Genomic DNA, 19099 nt, shown 5'->3' on the forward strand with positions numbered 1-19099 from the left:
TGTCAGATTAAACACCTTTGCTCTAGCATTTAATGAAGAGCAGAGTTGGTTTATTGCTCTGTATACACCTCAGCTAAGCTATTATTTCTTAAATAAGCAACACCAGCAGGAAGGGTGGGAAATCATCCACATAGATTAAATTTAAACTTCATACAGAAGGGCTAAAATATATTGATTTTCTTATAAAGCTTCTTAGATGAGAATCCTCTGCCATTGCTGTACAAGGCTAGCCTAAGATCGCTTGGTTGAAAAGCGTATAGGATTTTACTCAAACTGTGAAGAACTTATCCCCTTGAGGGCTGAATTAATTTTGGCCAGTGGGTTTTAAAAGAAGAAAAAAGAAAGAAAAGAAATGGAAAGAGTATGAAGCCTTCACATTTTCTGCTCAGGAAACTGGGCCAGCGTACTTAGTGTGAGAGTACCCAGAAAGTAACCCTTAACTTCCTCTCTGACCTGTAGCCACCTATTAAAAAGATTACTTAGCAGGGGACAAAAACTTTTATGTGTTAAGAACTCCATCTGGTGGAAAGCAGATTCCTGCAAATCTTGGACTTTCTGTAGAAAATAAGCCCGGTCCTGCCGTGTCTTTTATGTCTCAAAATGTTCGCTTGTCAGTCATTTAGGGTGGTGATGCAGCTTTTAATTTTTTAAAAAATGCTTTAATCCAGGAATAGGCTGGGCAGCAGAAGAGTCCTGATATACTCTGCTCAGCAGGACAGAGAATGTGTGTGCTATTTAATTTGCAAGCTGTATTCCTTTATGCACAAAAGCACATACAAGGATGTTTGGATGTGAATAACAGAATCAAAGAATGTTAGAGTTGGAAGGGATCTTGGAGGTAATTTAGTGCAACTTGCTGCTCAGCGGAGGAATCTTGCAATTACAGCATCCCTGAATGATGGTTGTATATCCTCTGCTGAAATACCTCCACTGAAGGAACAGAATCCAAAGAATGCAGACCTTGGGGGGGGGTTGATGAAGATGCTGGCCTATGTGTGGTTGCTGTAAAAAAGGCAAATGCCATGCTAGAGATAACTCAGAAAAGGACCAAAAACAGAACTGTTGATATCATGCCATTATATAAATTTAGGGTGCAGCTGGACTTGGAATATTGTGTAAGGTTCTGGTAGCCTCACTCAAAAAGGATATTGTGGAGCTGGAAAAGGTTCAGAAAAGGGCAACCAAAACGATCAACTCCCCTATGAGGAAAGGTTACGGCATTTGGGGCTTTTTAGTTTAGAGGAAAGGTGAGTAACAGGTGGCATGACAGATGTATATAACATGACACATGGTATAGAGAAGTAGCTAGAGAAAAGTCTTTCTCCCTCATAACACTAGAACTTGTGGACATCCAATATTGCTGAATGTTGGAAGATTCAGGACAGACAAAAGAAAGGACTTCTTCACGCAGTGCATAGGTAAATGGTGGAATTTGCCCCAAGAGGCAGTGATGGCCACCAACTTGGATGGCTAAAAAGGGGGATTAGACAAATTCAGAGAGCATTTATATCCCAGAAACTATTTCTATCCCACCATTCCATTGTGGAAACAGTGCACAGAGTGGGTTATAACTTATTAAAAATAACCAAAAAGGCATCCAAGTGTTGTGATGTACATTCAGTGTCCTTCGGTTTCACAGAATACATAACAATGGCATCTAGTATACTGAATCAATCACGGAAGATGACTGCTAGCCATGATGTCTATCTTCTACCTCCACTGTCAGAGGCTGTCATCCTCAGAATGTCAGTTGCCATCTCAAGTGGGGAGAGTGCCAGAGGTCATGTCCTGACTCCTGCTTGTGGGCTTCCCACAGGGCACCTGTCAGAATAGTGTTAGACTAGATGGGCCACTAGCCTGATCCAGCTGTGATCTTATGCTCTTAATCATAGAATTCTATAGCCCAGTTGTTTGACACCTCGGTGTACCAGACACATGAAAGTGCTTCTGAGAACACCCTTGGCTAGCCCCACTCCCTACATGCCAATGCCTGCCCCACACACCCAATCGGTCACATCCCTGGCCAACAAGCAATTGGCGTCATTCTAAAGTAGGGGATGAAACGATCTGTCAATTCCAGTTCTCTGTTTCTCACCTTTCTAATCTTAAATTCAGTTCTCCAGGTTTCTGCAGTAACTTGAACATTTTTTAAAAAATATCTGCAAGAAAATTCTTCTGCATTTTCACGCAAATTTCTAATAAATGCATTTGTGTGTGCAGTTTTGACGAATGTACACAGTTTTTGCAAGCAATTTATCCTAATATAATGCATTTTCGTCTGTTATTTTCACCAATATATTCATTCTGTGCACACTATCTCCTAATGTAAGCGTTTTTGTAAACATTGCTTGGCTGGAAAACTGCAACGCAAAATTCGGATAAATGCGTACAAGGCCGGCTGTGTTTCACTTCTCATACGGGTTTGGAAAGTGTGGATTACATAAATTCAGCTTTAAATGGGACCTGAATGAAATTTCTACTCCATCCCTATTCCGAAGGGGGGCAATGTGTATCTGTCCTGCCCTTCAGACCAATGCTAATGGCTCGTTGCCTGGCTACCAAGGCATGTGTTAAGGGAGCCCTTTCACACATTCAGTAGCCACAGGCGTTGAATGACTGAACAGGGCTTACAAGTGAGGAAACCAGCGCCCAACCAGCAATATAACTTTTTTGAAGGCTGCAATCCTGGTTTGTTGTTATTCGTATTATTTTTCTCAGAGTACTGTCTTGGGTCTTTTATGAGTTATTTATTTAAGAAACAAGCTGCATGCAACCTGCCTTTCCACCCACAGCGGGGTCCACAAGGCGGCGGGCATAAACGAGGCAAGAAATAAAACGTTGATGAGGCGCAGCCGAATCCTCCACACGGAAGAAGCTCGTGAACAACAATGCAAGCGGCTGCGCGAGGCGGAACGAACCACCCCCTTGAGGCCGCTACGCCGGACAGGGCTGGGGCCCGCGAAGCACCGCCCTCCCCTCAGCGCGAGCCCCGCTAGGCCGGGCCTCCTTCCCCTCGTCGTCTTCCTCCTCCCTTTCCTCGCTTGGGCCTGCTTCAGCTTTCCGACATCACCCCGTCCCCTGCCGCTATCATGGCTGCCACGGCTGCTTCTTCGTCGGCCTCCTCTTCCGGAGCCGCCGCTCCAGCGGGCTCGAACGTGGCGGGTTCCGGGGCCGCCACTGGCGCCGCCGCTGGCGGCAGCGCTTCGGGCTTGACGGCTTCGCTGACGGGCACCATGAACAGGAAAAAGAAGCCCTTCTTGGGCATGCCTGCCCCGCTGGGCTACGTGCCGGGCCTGGGCCGCGGGTGAGTCAAGGCAAGGCCGGGCGCTGGAGTTGCGGGGCGGCAGGAGGGGGATGCGGGGTGGGCGGCTGCTCTGGAGACTGCCGTCCTCCCTCGATTAGGCCTCAAGTTTGGTCAGGACCTTCTGCGTTAGGGACCCACCCTCCAACTCTCCCTTTCACGACATAAGGTCTGTTCCTTGGAGCAGGCGTCGTCGCCCCCTTTTTCTTGTTCTACGATGAGATTCTGGCACCGCGTCTTGAGTGTCTCTGAGCATATACGGAGTACCTTTTCCTCCAGAACACGGGGCGTATTCCTTTAAAAGGCTTTAAGGGTCAAATGGCAAGGAGTGTGTGCAGAGTGCCTTTGTCGTCTGATAGGAAACGGCACATGCAGGGTGCATTCCTCCTTGAACCATCTTTAAAAAAAAATCGATGTTATGAAAAGTAAGGACGTTACTACAACTATTCCTCCCCCCCCCTTTTTTTACTACTAGTGGTAATGTACCTACACTCCTTGTTTCCTGGAAACCCAATTTAATTTTTGGTTCTTTTTGTACTTATGTCTCTACTTTTGGGAAGGGGGCACCGTTTCCTGCTCAGCACTGCTTGTGTCTCCTCTTCTCCAAACCTCGTATATTTACTGCTTCCTAAGAAGGCTATTTTAACATTGACTTGGAGCCCTCAAAAACATAAGACATATAGTTTGAGGAGACGTTCTTCTACCCCAAACTAAATTTCATTGTATCTCAGTGCCGTAAAAGGTCCCAAAACTAAGCCATGTGTGTGTTTTCAGAAGAAGAAGGGCACATAAGTCTGCTTCCTTTGATGAGTTTTTGTTTGAAAAACCACATCGAATATGTGTTTTATCCTAATGTGTTAGTATTGGTCAGAACAAAAGCATCCCAGTGGCAAAAATGAATAGATTTCCTGGGATATATTTTGTCCCAGGCTGTTTTTTTATTTTCTAAACCGACCAACTAAACAAAAACAAACCTCTGTTTAAGCACTTAAACCTGCACCATTGCATCAGCTTGTGTTGGAATTTTTTACCCCAACATATTACATTGGCTGAGTCAAAAAAGCACACTTGCATGCAAAATCAAGCTGGTTTTTTGGGCATATTTTTGTGTCTGCTGGTGACAATGCCCTCATAGCATTTACTACATTGTAGGGCTGCCTGTGGATGCATTCCACAGCTTAAAAGTGCACTGGAGGTATAATTTTGCCTGCAGAGGTCTGGGCAGCAAGGAATCCTCCTTGGCTTCCAGTGGTGTCAGGCTGATGTCACTTGGGAAGGGATTTCACTGTTCTGGTTTCCGCTGCTTTCTCCTTCCCCTGGAATCTTACCAGATTATCCACCATGAACAAGTCGGTTTTCGAAAAGGTTCTTCCCCAATTGACCACTGCCTAACTCTCCACTTCTTGGCAAAACAAAGCATCGCCGGTCCCACAAAACATCTATATGCTGCTTTCGTCGACTTGGCCGCAGCTTTCGACTCGATAGACAGGAATGCCCTATGGCTTAAACTGTTCAACTTGAATATTGACCCTCGTCTTTTATTCCTTATTAGAGCTCTATATAATAACACCTATGCCTTAGTTAGAACAAACCATTCTGGAGCTCTGTCTGAACCGATAGCGGTAGAGAGGGGTGTTAAGCAAGGTTGTCTTTTAGCTCCTCTGCTTTTCAATCTGTTCTTAAACAACATCATCCCCGCTCTATCTGGCCCTCAATATTTTCCACCTTCCATTGGGCAAAGGAAAGTGTCGGTGTTGTTGTACGCCGACGATATGGTCCTTCTTTCCTTAGTTCCCATTGGACTACGGAAGCTGCTGAGAAACCTACAGTCCTTTTGTATTGGAGAAAAGCTGAAAATAAATTACGATAAAATGAAAGTCTTAGTCTTTGGGAAGAGATTCGAAGGCCACCGTTGGCATATGGCAGATCATCAGATAGAGCAGTCCCGAGAGTATAAATATTTGGGAGTATACTTCTCGGATACTCTCTCGTGGAAATGCCATCTTCAATATATTAAATCATTAGCGGCAAAAACAGTGGGTGCTATTCTAAAATTTTATCGGTCTACAGGCGGTAATCAGATCCTTCCAGCCTTAAAAATCTTTAAAGGTAAGGTGCTCCCACAGATAATGTACGGAGTCTCCGTTTGTGGATGGGACAATAGGAATATAACCTTCCTAGAGTCTATCCAAAACAACTTTCTTAGGCGCTTATTGTCCCTTCCTCTGGGTACATCAGCAGCAATGCTGCGGGCAGAGACAGGCCTCCCCCCGCTGTGTGCACATTTACATCTTACCCTCATGAAATTCTTTAGATCTACCTATGCACTCCAAGGCAGGGAAATCCTAAAACTCTGTCCCGATCACCCCTTTTCCTTCAATTTATGGGGTTGTAAATTAGATGATCTGATACATAGATATCATATCTCTCTACAGGAATTTACCTCAATTCCAAATAACAACTGGCTCCGTGAGGTTGTCTTTCTCCACTCTATGAATTTAGACAGACTAGCTTTAATCAACTCTAAGGTTGCCCCTTGGTTTTGGAGGTTTAAGTTTGACTACCAATGTTCCTTATACCTTATACATCCCCTCCCTCTCGCACTTAGACAGGCTTTTACTGCTCTACGTTTTTTCTCTCTCCCTAACGCCGATAGAGAGGGCCGGATCTCTGGAATCCCCAAGGATCAAAGGTTCTGTATTTGTGGCTCTAATATGGCGGAGGACCTTCCTCACGTAATGTTTTACTGTCCAATCTATAAAAATCCCAGATCCAGATTCCTTTGGAAATGGACAGATACCTACTTGCTTAATTCAGTAGAGGACAAAATAACCTTCCTATTGTCTGACTCCAATTTGGAGGTGACCTACAATGCATCCTTGTTCACAATTGCTGCACGAAAACTTCGAGCTAATTATAATCCGTCTTATGAAATAGATGGGTTGTATTCATGTAATAGTTAGGGATTCGTTGTTGTCTGTTTTAACATTTTGTTTTAAATCTATATAAGAACATAAGAAGAGCCTGCTGGATCAGGCCAGTGGCCCATCTAGTCCAGCATCCTGTTCTCACAGTGGCCAACCAGGGGCCTGGGGGAAGCCCGAACACTCTCCCCTCCTGAGGCTTCCGGCAACTGGTTTTCAGAAGCATGCTGCCTCTGACTAGGGTGGCAGAGCACAGCCATCATGGCCAGTAGCCATTGATAGCCCTGTCCTCCATGAATTTGTCTAATCTTCTTTTAAAGCCATCCAAGCTGGTGGCCATTACTGTACCTGTTTTATGCACTTGTGTTGGCCTATGGCCCCGCAATTCTTAATAAAGTAAGTTTCCCCCCCCCCCCGCCATGTTTTCTACCTTGATGGTTCTGTCACGGTTGTGGAAGAATTTTACGGGAGGAGTGAGATCAACTGGACTTAGGACAGAGGTGGGGAATCCTTTTGGATCCACAGGCAGGTTGTTATTAGGATTGGTCTTATGGGCCACATTTGACAGATGGGCAGCCCCATGCACCTGCCAATCATATGATGTCACATGATTGGCGGGTGGACTGTCCCACCCACCTGTCAACATCTGTTTCTGGGGGTTCCAAGCTGCTGCTGAGAAAAACGCCTGCGATGTAAAATGCAGGCTTTCTTCTCTCACTTCCCTCTGTGCCTCCCCTGCTGCAGCTGCAGCTGCTGCAAGAGAAAGACAAGAGAGCCTGCATTTTAAAATCTTCTTTCGCTTTCCCTAGCAGTGGTGATGAGGAAGGTGGAAGTGTAGAATTATTTCTCTCCCCGCCCCCGGGGTAAGCACACCGGGAGAGAGAAGCAGTTTCCATTGAATGGAAACTGCTTACCCCTCCTTGAGGAAGGAAGGCTCCTACTGCCCATCAGGTTGGGAGTGCGCCTTGTTCTAGCGAAGGAGAAATCAGGAGCCCACTTTACGCTCCCATTTGTTCCTTTGAAGCCCTGCTTCAAAGGATGTCACCTGATGTCAGGTGTAGGATAGGGGGGTATGGCTTCCCTAAAATGGCATCAGGGGACCAAATGAGGAGGCTTGGGGGGCACAGTTGGTCTGCGGGCTAAAGGTTCCTCACCCCTGTCTTAGAGTTTCTGGACTTTTACTCTTCTTATTCTTGGTGCTGAATAAATATTTCCTTTCCAGAAGTTTCGATCGTTAGTTGATTGGCATAGAAGCTGATACAAATACCATCAGGCTCCTTTGGAGCTTTGCCTAACTGGCTTCTTGTTCATCGAAGGGTAGCCAACATAGTGCTCTCTGAATGTGGACTACAGCTCCCATCATCCCTGACCATTGACCATGCTGGCTGGGAATGATGGGAGTTATAGGCCAGAATGTCTGGAGGCACCATGTTGACTGCCATTAATCTAGAGTGCTCTGGGCTGATCCATATTTTTTCCCTTTGACAGGAAGTACTTTTCGTTAGGGAGAAGTGTGAAATGCACACAGATTGTCACATGTGACAGTTGCACAGTGTTTGGCAGCACTCTTGTACACCAGTTCAGTTGTGTTTTTCCAGAGCTTGGAAGATTATTTTTAAAAAGTAATAAATTACAGTCACAGTTGCATGCAATTGCTTTAAAAGTAACTGATTACTTTTTCTCAAAAGTAATCACTACAGTTACATTTCAGTTGCTTTAAAAAAAACAACACCTACAAGGTGCTGGCCTTGACTGCTGCCCATCTAAGTAGCCTAAAACAACATTAAAAATAAGCACACACACAGAGAGGGTAGTAGAATAACTACATTAACAGAATGGCATAACAGAATCTCACATCCCCCCACCCCACCTCCAGCAATGATGATACCCCAACACACATATTTGTTGTTGTTATATGCCTTCAAGTTGATTCTGGCTTATATATATTGCCTCCATTGCTATATATATACCCCGTCTCGCTCTCCACCTCCTCCCTCATTGCCTCCTAAGTACCCATAGAGCATGAAGGAAGAGCGACACTGCACAGAAGCCCAATTTGAAGCACATGATTTTTATCCACAAATCAGAGGAGCAGAAGACTTTCCCTGCTCCCCCCCAAAGTAATGCCCAAAAGTAATGCTGGAAACATTACAATTACTCCTCAAAAGTAATGAAGTTACTACTCTTTCTATTACCAGCAAAATGTAATGAAGTTACCCACTTGTTACTCAAAAAAGTAATAAATTACAAGTAATTTGTTACTTGTAACTAGTTACTTCCAAGCTCTGTGTTTTTCCCTACACAGAGGTGTGTTTTATTTAGGAAAAATGTAATGTAGGAAGTGATCCTGAGTTATCTCACTGCTGCCATTTCAGAAATAGCTGGTTCACTCTTAACCTTCCCCCTGTGATCATGACTACATATGGTTGAGAAGGAGTGTAGCTGCTTCTGTGCAGGGGAAAGTGTCTATGTTACCAAACCTTTTGCATTTGCCAGTAAGGCAGTCTTGGAAAAAGTCCACAGAGGTTGCTATTCCACAATAGGTTGCACACCTAAGGGAAAACCTCTTCCCATATCATCCAGCCTGTGACTTGGGATCCACTGGGGAGGCGCTGCTGAAAGTTCCAACTTTAAGTGAAATGCAAAGGTTAGTTCATTGTCAGAGGGAGTTCTTGGCAATAACACCCTGGCTGTGGAACATGCTCCTTCTGGAGGTTAGGCTGGTGTCAACACTGTGAAGTCTTTAATGGTGTTCTTTTATATGGTATTTTAATATTTTGTTTTATGTTCGCAATTGTTGTAAGCTGCCATGGGGCCTTGTTTCAAAAGATGTGATAAAGTTTATAACAATAAAATATAAAATAAATAATATTTTATTCATTTGTGGCACACTGATGGCCCAGAAAAGAAAGAATTAACTTTTTTTAAAATTGCAAACGTTTTGCCGCCTGGACATCCAGAGGCCATTCTTCTTCACTATGGTTGAGTGGTTGTTTGCAAACCTGGGTTTAGGTGGGCCTTGGAGCCCGGTTACTAAATTTGACATGCCCTTGCTCAGCCATATGTCAGAATTCCCTCATACTGAGCCAGCTGCCTTTCACTGTTTAGTGCCACAGGTTTTACTACCCGCTCAGATATTGGTCCTGCTCGAGATGCGAATGACCCTGTTGATGATCGCCATGCTCCGCCAGGGAAGAGGACCGTTGGGGACCAGATGAAGAAAAACCAGGCAGCGGATGATGACGATGAAGACCTGAACGACACCAATTATGATGAGGTGATGCCTCTGTGGCCTTATTGCGCTGACTGATGTTGATGACAATGCATATAAAGCCGCATTATACTCAGACCATTTGCCCATTTAGCCTGATACTGTCTACTCCTACCGGGTGAGGTTCTCCAAAGTCTTGGGCAGAGGACATTCCCAGTCCTGTTACCTAATCTCCAAATTGGAGAGACCAGGGATTAAACCTTGGACTTTTTTGCGCAGAAGGGTTGTGCTCTTACTAGTGAGAGTTACTGTTACTTATTTACTTATTTTTTTATTTATTGCATTTCTACCCCACCTTTCTTTTCACGATAGAAACCCAAGGCGGCTTGCATATGGTTCCCAAGCAGTCTCCCACCCAGGCACTGACCAGACCTGACCCAGGGAGCTGGCCTTATGTGCCTTCAGACCATAGCTTGGGACTTGGTTTATGACACTGAATCTCTATTCTTTGGCGTGTGCTAAGTGGATAACAGGGTTCTTACAATTAACACTGCAGTTTTGTCATTCCCAGTTCAATGGATATGCTGGAAGTCTGTTCTCCAGTGGGCCTTATGAAAAAGATGATGAGGAAGCGGATGCGATTTACGCTGCTCTGGATAAACGGATGGATGAAAGGAGAAAAGAGAGAAGGTAGGAGGTGATTTGTCAGCACTAAGAGATGCTGTTAAGGTGGCTGGTTTTATCTGGGGCCTGTGTGTGGGAACCCAACTTCTTTGGTTATGTGCTTGGTCTGATCTTGGGTGTTATAATTACTTGGTATTTGCCTTTTAGAAATAGGAATGGATGCTTGCATGGCTGATACCTGTGCCTTTTTACATTTTTTCAGAGAACAACGCGAGAAAGAGGAGATTGAAAAGTATCGTATGGAGCGGCCAAAAATTCAGCAACAGTTCTCAGATCTAAAAGTAAGGAGAGAACAATGTGTGTTTGCTCCACAGGTGGTGGTGGTGGGGGAGAAATTAGGAAAATTGTGTAGTACAGGAATACCCCGCTATACGGACCTTCACTTAACGTACACTCGCTTTTGCAGACATACTCCATACTCCACCACGCCCCTGTTTACTTAGCTTGCTTCACACTTACGGACACTTAACGGTGCTTGGGGGTGGAAATAGATGCAATCGCGCCACTGCAAGTCAGCTGGGAGGCGCGATCGTGATCAGTTGAGCAGCACAGCAGCAGAGGCTTTAGCGCAGGGCTTTGAGGCTTTGCATGAAGGAGAGGTAAAAAAAGTTTTAAAAGGTAGTGCTTCACTTTAAGGACCTTTTTCGGTTTACGTACTCGCTCTGGTCCCATTGAGTACGTTAATGCAAGGTATTCCTGTATATGCTAAATATCAGTTATTGAATTGGTGTTGACTAGTGGCTAAGGTAGGACTTGCTTGGGAGACCTGGGTTCAAATATTGCCTTACAGTGCAATCAAATACATATCTACTCAGAAGGAAGCTCCATTGGTTTCAATGGGACCTACTCCCAGGTAAATGTGTATTGGATTGCAGCCTTAGTCTGAGTCTCCAAGCCACTTGGGGTATATGTACCTCATTTACACAGCAGGAATGAATTTTAAGAGTTTGTGGATGAAAAAGAGAGATTGTAAAACTGTTTGTATTGACTCATGGTATAATAAAGCAGCCTTGATGTATTGATTTCAACTATGCTGCTGTAATTAGGTCTCTTTTTTGTAGAGAAAACTGGCTGAAGTCACTGAGGAAGAGTGGCTGAGCATCCCTGAAGTTGGTGATGCAAGGAATAAACGCCAAAGGAATCCACGTTATGAGAAACTGACTCCTGTTCCTGACAGTTTCTTTGCAAAGCACTTGCAGTCAGGAGAGAACCACACGTCTGTGGATCCCCGACAAACGGTGAGAAGGGGGGGAGGATCCTTTGTCTGGATTTACTGGTAAAAACAGGTCCACCTGAGAGGGTAACTTTGGAGTTATCCCAAATGGATTTTTGCCTGTAGGTGCACAGAAGGGAAGTGGATACTGCCAACCATAGACTTAATGGTTTGCATTGAATTCTGATTTCCACCCACCCCTACACAACCAAAATAATAATTGGGACGCTGTCTGAGGTTTGAGCAACCTGTGAAGGGAGAAGGGCCACATTCCCTCATATCTTCAGTGTGATCAGAAGGATCGTGTGCAACTTTTGCTGGCCTATCTTTTCAGACTTTTTGGGGTGGGGTTGTGCATTTGAATGATCCCATGAATGAAAAACTCCCTATGTAGTTGGCCCAGTTCCCATGGAATGATATCTTAAAAGAGGTTCATTAGTGCTCTTCTGTGTTCAGTTTTGTAATGCTCATCTCTTTTGAAAGCCTCTTGGCTAGAGTGGAGGGAGGAACACTGTCTGGTTGGTGTATACCATTTTTTGTTTCTGTTTTTCTAAATGTGTTTTTTGGTGAGTTTTTATTATATTCTATAAATAACATAAATCACCTTGAATGAATGTGGGAAGAGTTGGTAAAATATTTGAAATCAGCTGCTGTTAAGTGATTATTATGACTCCAACTTCCTGTCTCATATGAAAGGGATTTCCTAAGCTTAGGAAGTTTACTAAGCATTCAGTTAAATTGTCTTTAATATGTAGCAAATAGGTTTGTTTCTGCTGCAACCATTTGTCTGCAATGCAGCAAAATATGTCTATGTAAAAGCCATCTGCCAACATTCTGTTGCGAATGACCAAGAAGCAGAATCCAAGATGGCACTATAAATGTGAAGGGGTGGAGCTAGGCAAATAATAGTGCAGACATGAACAGATTGGAGCACGTTTTAGCTCTCCCCTCAGTTAAGAACATAAGAAGAACCTGCTGGGTCAGGCCAGTGGCCCATCTAGTCCAGCATCCTGTTCTCACGGTGGCCAACCAGATGCCCAAGGGAAGCAGGACCTAAGTGCAACAGCATTCTTCCCTCCTGCGGCTACCAGCAACTGATATTCGGAAGCATACTGCCTCCGACTGTGGAGGCAGAGCATAGGTAGCCTTATCCTCCATAACTTTGTCTAATCCTCTTTTAAAGCCATACAAATATAAGAAGAGCCTGCTGGATGTGGTCAGTGACCCGTCTAGTCCAGCATCCTGTTCTCACAGTGGCCAACCAGATGCCCATGGGAAGCCCGCAAGCAGGACCTGAGCGCGAGAGCATTCTCCTTCTCCCCCCCCCCCAGGAGGGTTTCAAACAACTGGTATTCAGAAGTATACTTCCTCTGACTGTGGAGGCAGAGCATAGCCATCATAGCTAGTAGCTTTTGATACTGTTATCCTCCATGCATAATCTTGCTCCCACAAGATGCAGTAATGGCCACCAGCTTGGACGGCTTTAAAAGAAGATTAGACAAATTCATGGAGGACAGGGCTATCAATGGCTACTAGCCATGATGGCTGTGCTCTGCCACCCTAGTCAGAGGCAGCATGCTTCTGAAAACCAGTTGCCGGAAGCCTCAGGAGGGGAGAGTGTTCTTGCACTCGGGTCCTGCTTGCGGGCTTCCCCCAGGCAACTGGTTGGCCACTGTGAGAACAGGATGCTGGACTAGATGGGCCACTGGCCTGATCCAGCAGGCTCTTCTTATGTTCGTATGTTCTTATGAATTTGTCTGTGTGTTCAGGTGCACCCCTTTACTTTCTCCAGTGCAAGTGACTAGTAGCTATTCACTCTTAGGGAGAAATATAGAGCACTACACTTGGGGACGGTGTTACAATGACAGCAAAGCTTTCCATTCCCCTTGCTGACTTTGCAGTGAGTCCTTGCGATATGTAATCCCGTTTATCATAATGATGAGAAGTCCCCCCCCACATCTGATTGTTGAGATTTGTGGTGGAGAGTTGGACTTCTGCACTAGAGACTTTAAATCATTGGTTTGTCCCCTTCATTGTTTTTTTTTAAAACAGCAATTTGGTGGTCTGAATACTCCCTATCCTGGGGGTTTAAACACTCCTTATCCAGGAGGAATGACACCTGGGCTAATGACTCCTGGGACAGGTGAGCTGGACATGAGGAAGATTGGGCAAGCTAGGAACACCTTGATGGACATGCGACTCAGCCAGGTAAGGATCAAGGAATGAAGCAGACTTAGAAATTGCTTTTTCTTTTGTTGCTAATTGAACCTGGCAAACCTAATTGGACCTTGGAACTGTTGCACTTGGTATCCAGGAAGCTTGAGTTTTTGCCATTGGAACACTAGAGGAAATTTTTTTTAATTTTAAGCCCCCTCCCCGGCATATGTTTTTACAATGTATTAGGTGTTGTGTGTGGGTTTTTTTGTTCCAGTTCTATGCAACATATTAATCTTATTTTTTGAGTTCCTTTGTGGAAGAGCTTTGGTGGCATTTAATTTTTAAAATCTGTTTCTTCTGTTTGTGAGCATTTTGTGTGAGGCTTGAGTGGTACAGTTTAATGAACTTGATTAATTGTTGGGTTTCCATTTTCAGGTGTCTGACTCTGTGAGTGGGCAAACGGTGGTGGATCCCAAGGGCTACCTCACCGATTTGAACTCTATGATTCCCACACATGGTGGAGATATCAAGTAAGTGAGCAGGTGTACCTGAGGGCTGGGAAGCTGCATTCATTTGGCTCTTAGATTTTCTCTTTGTGAGGGTGTGAGATCAGGGATTGGGAGCCTATGGCCCTCCAGATAAATGTTGCTGATCTCCATCTCTCATTAGCCCCAGCCAGTATGGCCAGTGGTCAGGGGTGATGGGAGTTGTACACCAGCTGCATCTGGAAGGCAGTTTTACTCCAGTTGCATCATGGGAAGGCTGCAGGTCCCTCACTTTCTGTGTAAGACGGTCCCTTTGTGTAGTGTGAACAGCACACAGTTCAGGGTCCAGCCTTTGCTCATGAAATAGAAAGTAGAAATCATGGAGATGGATGGGACCAAACAGACCATCAACTGCATTTCCCCTTCTAGAAGCAGGAATGCACTCCAAAGCTATATTTTGCCAGAGGGCTGTGTGTCCTGTAGGTCCTGTTCAGCCAGTGCTGAATGCTCCTGTGTTTCCTAAAGGAGGATATACAGGTTTCCAAACGTTGGTGCCAGTACTTAGCCAGACCTCGCACTCCCACGGTCAACTTGCCACGATCTGTATGTGCCTCCAAGAGAGTATCTTTGTGACTCTTACAGATTGGGCAAATCAGCCAGATACACATGTGAATGTTCATCACCCTCTTAGTTTGCTTACAGCCACATTCATGCCTCTTTCTCTACTAACCTCTTGCTTTGCTTCACATAGATAATTTCCCCCCCTCTTACCCATTCTGCCACCTTCCTGGCTCTTTTTGCTAGCTCACTTTCTTTATTCTCTTCCTGTCACCATCATCATCCTTGATGGAACCTGTTTTTATACATTTTATACATTTATTTTTATACGTTTGCTGGATGAAAACATGTTGTTACCTTATTATTAATAATAGACCATTATTATTATTGTTGTTGTTGTTGTTGTTGTGTATCTGCAACATACTTTGGTTAGTGAAAGTGTGTGATGTGTGATTAGATTAAGCTATCCTCTGTGCATTTTCTTCCTTGCTAGCGACATCAAGAAAGCACGTTTACTTCTAAAGTCTGTGCGAGAGACTAACCCACACCACCCACCTGCCTGGATTGCTTCTGCACGTTTAGAAGAAGTGACTGGCAAACTGCAGGTAGCGCGAAACCTCATCATGAAAGGGACAGAAATGTGCCCCAAGGTGAGAACTTATTTTCTAGGATTCCTTCTTCAGTATCAGCACTGGTTTCTTGTCACTTTCCACACAAACATAATTCTCTTGATCCACATGACTTAAGACAGAATCAGGGAGCTAATAGACCGTATCCGGCAGGGGTCCTACTTTGATCCACAAGGCAGTTCTCCCCAAACTGCACCCTCCTGCCCCACACCTGACATCAGATGTCACATCAGATGTGGGGTAGGTAAAGACACACCTGCAGAGTGCGCTCCTGATAGTTCCTTGGCAAGTGGGGCTTGCTGATTGTCTCATCACCACTGACATTTCCCCAGAGCATGTAAAAGGGTGGCTGGTTGAGAACTTCCTAGTACAGCAAATCCCAATGGGGCTCGCTGGCAGTGTCGATCAGCTGATAGGGACTAACTCCCTAAATGCACTGTGATTTGAGGCTCGCCATCCTGTTTTCTGGGCCCACTTTCTCATTTCTCCTTACTAATTCTCTGTCTGCTCAACACCAATTTACTTTCTGCTTCTCTGCTCTGTGTGCCACCTTCTGCACTGCCTCTGTTACCAAGGATGACTTTCTGATGAGGAAAGCGAAACGTGTTTAGGGCTCTTTAGTTCATTTATCAAAATAAATGTTTTTTTTTAAAATAAATAAATGGGGAATCTGTAGCCCTGTAGATGATATTGGACTGCACTTCCCATCATCTCTGACGGTTGATTATGCTGGCTAGGGAATTGGGAGTCCAACAAGATAAGAAAGGCCACAGCTTTCCTCTCCTTGGTTCAGGGTGGGGAAAGATGGGGCTTGGAAGACATGAGAAAGGGTTAAAGAACTCTTCATATTATGGAGGAAGTAGATTTATAATTTCCCCCTCTTTTTTTGATAATAAACTTGCCCTGTCCAGCATACACAGGCAGTGCTGGACACTTAAAGGGGGGTGAGGAACCTTTTTCAGACTAAGGGCAACATTCCCTTACCAGCAGCCTTCCAGGGGCTGCATGCTGGGCATGCAAAACTGGGCAAAGCAACAGATGTGACTCTTGCCTTTTGTACAGTAGGCATCCACACAAATTCCACACAAATGTTGAGTGTTGTGTATACACATCCAGCTGGGCAAGCAAGAGGTATTGTCATAATTCAAAGGCACATATTCCAGCCAGGCGAAAGCACTTAAGGATGGTGTGGAGCAGGGTCAGGGAAGGTTGTGGCATAGGGAGAGTTCCAGGGGCCAGGCAGGGAGGGAGGGCCACATTCCACATCTGTGGCTCAAATGATAAGCCATTGGTTTTTTTTTATCTCCTGGTTTCCACAGAGTGAAGATGTCTGGCTGGAAGCTGCCCGCTTGCAGCCTGGGGACACAGCTAAGGCTGTGGTGGCCCAGGCTGTCCGCCACCTTCCACAGTCAGTCCGGATTTATATCAGAGCGGCCGAGTTGGAGACGGATATCCGAGCAAAGAAGCGTGTCCTTCGGAAAGGTGAAAGAGCTCCTGTGGTGGGGGCTGCCTTTGAAGACCGTTTGGAATTGACATTTAGAACACAGGATACACCTGCCAGGCTGTTAATTGGGACTGGGCAAGGGAATTGCATCTCATTAGTACTGAAACTGCGTCTCTGGCTCCTGGTCTGTTTCCAAGCTCATCTCAAAAAAATGCTGAGCAGGAAAGTGCTTGTTAGACTGTCTTTCCCCTGCCCCACTATGCTTGATCACCAAAATTGACACGTGGAGGCTCTCCTCTGGTTGCCCCTCTCTTCTGAGGTATGGTGGCTGGCAACTTGGGAGAGAGCCTTTTTGGTTGTGGCGCCTTGTGACACATAATGCTGGGGAATTAGGTTTTACCAATGAATCCAAAGCCACTCCTAGGTGATCAAGCCAGGAGATAGCTGGAACAAGCAGAAGGTTTGTTGGGACCACACCAATATTAAAAAGATTGTAAAAGATTTACTGAAAGATGTCCAATTGACACAACCAGAGGTGCTCCTGCGAGTCGCCCATTGCAAGAATGGTAAAATGCAAAATTAGATATGCTCAATATTCCTGATCTTTCATACACGCACACAATCACAGAGGTAACTGGGGGCCAGCCAGTTCCTATAGCAAGGGAGAAGACACTTGGAGAAGCAGGTGGCACACTCACAGTAGTCTCAGGTGGTAGAAAGCTTCTCAAACCTACTGGTGAAGCTGGGGTGTCTTTATAGTCAGATGATGTTTTGATGTTCTTCTGATATCTTCACTGAGCCCTGATATCTCACCCATCAATCGTGATGTCAGTCTCTTGGCACATCTGTGTTTTCAGGAGTGCATCTCCTCTTTCTCATACCAGCTTGGTGCCTATCAAAGGCGCTGGTCATGAGATCTTTTAGGATACTCAAGACTTCCATTAGAATTATGACATTTGTTTATGTTTGATGTATTCCAGACATACACACACCAGTTGTTGTTGTCTTAATAACCTTCAGTGCCTCCAGTTTCAGCCAATATACCCTAGAAATAGAAATTCTAGGGCGCATTCCACCCCCACCCATCTACTACATATTGTCATAACGTGGACCACTCTGTTGTCAGTGACCTTGGACAATTAGCTGGTTCCGTAGTCCATGCAAACAATGTAAGAGACGCTTTGCTTTGTTTTACAAACAAGATGGAGAAAGTTTTAAACATTCCTGGCTTTATCTCACACTGTATTTCTGACAGTTTCAATACTAAGAGCGTTTCTTTTATAGATTTTAAAGATACAATTTTAAATGTGAATACAATGATAGAATAATATTTATAGTAAACGTGTAGCAGTGCAGAAGCATAAAGGAATATTCCAATAACAGTATTGGTAACAAATGCCATGAATATATAAGTGCATAGAGGTATCCAGGCATTGATACATATAGGAAGGAGGAAAATATACAGCAGATATACTTTAATTCATGTCACCTGTCTTTGGACTCTATCTCAAGGACAGCTCACCTGAAACCTGCTTTGATTTTTTTGTTTTTATTTTGGTGCCAAGGGTTAAGATCTTTTTTATTTTCTGAAAAATTTTAGGTGTTTTAAGCCACTATAGTTTTTTATCAGCCCTCTCATTTGAGTATGCTTTATCTGCAGTTTTTGTTGTCTTGGTGGTTTTATAGATTGCCTGCTACCCTGAGAGCATTTGTGTCCTGAAGGTTTGTGGGATGTAAGCTTAAGAAATAAGGGATGAAAACGGTGTGCATCATGTACAGTCTAGATGGACCCTTGAACCACCTTTTTAACTTAATCCTGTTAGATACATAATTCCTTTTAAAAAAACGTTAGCTCTTATGATTGCAATCAGGGATCCACTAATTTTGGCTGGTGTGACTTGCTACCATCCTTACCCCTTCCCTGTGGGAGGGGATGGTGGAGGTCTCATCCTTGGTACTCTTGAGTGGCATGTCTCCAAAACTAAGGGTGCCTCATGTTCCTCTCCTCCATACTTAGTTATCTTGGAACTCAGGGGGGAAGGCATGAACTGTACCAAGCTTTGTGCTTGCTGGAGGCAACCACAGTGAGTGAATTTGTAGGCCTCTTGTTGTAGATGGATGCTCGAAAGGAGCAAATGCAAAGACCAAACTTTTTTCACTTTTGAAATAAGTTCTACAACACAGTCCCATTTTCCCCTAGAAATGTCGGGGTAAGTAAGAATTTAACTAGATAGATTACTTGTAAATTCTGACTTTTGACCAAGAAGGGAAAAAACCACCAGTTACATTTTACTTCCTCTAAATATGGGGTTATGGGTTTTCCTGGTCTACCTCCCATAATTCTAAGACATTACAGGAGTCACTTCTACGCTTGCTCTTGAAGTCACTCTTCTGTGAGTTGCTCGTGCATGGCTGGGAAAACTTTGACATGACCAACTGCATGGCTAGGTCTTTCTCATGAAAGTGCCCCTTGACTTCAAGCGGAGTGGTCAT

General features: G+C 44.6%; 1 protein-coding gene across 1 annotated transcript in view; it reads left to right on the top strand.

The window, feature by feature from the left end:
* Positions 1–2618: 2618 nt before the first annotated feature.
* PRPF6 (pre-mRNA processing factor 6) overlaps positions 2619–19099 on the top strand; it is a 43130-nt gene continuing 26649 nt past the window's right edge. Inside the window, exons 1-9 of the mRNA XM_061630977.1 lie at positions 2619–3304; positions 9334–9502; positions 10008–10126; positions 10323–10401; positions 11182–11358; positions 13386–13541; positions 13926–14020; positions 15027–15183; positions 16482–16644. Coding sequence (XP_061486961.1) covers positions 3090–3304; positions 9334–9502; positions 10008–10126; positions 10323–10401; positions 11182–11358; positions 13386–13541; positions 13926–14020; positions 15027–15183; positions 16482–16644 — 1330 coding nt within the window. The 5' untranslated portion in view covers positions 2619–3089. The remainder of the gene's footprint in view (positions 3305–9333; positions 9503–10007; positions 10127–10322; positions 10402–11181; positions 11359–13385; positions 13542–13925; positions 14021–15026; positions 15184–16481; positions 16645–19099) is intronic.

This window comes from Rhineura floridana, chromosome 6 (genome assembly GCF_030035675.1).
Source record: "Rhineura floridana isolate rRhiFlo1 chromosome 6, rRhiFlo1.hap2, whole genome shotgun sequence".
NCBI classification, from domain to species: Eukaryota; Metazoa; Chordata; class Lepidosauria; order Squamata; family Rhineuridae; genus Rhineura; species Rhineura floridana.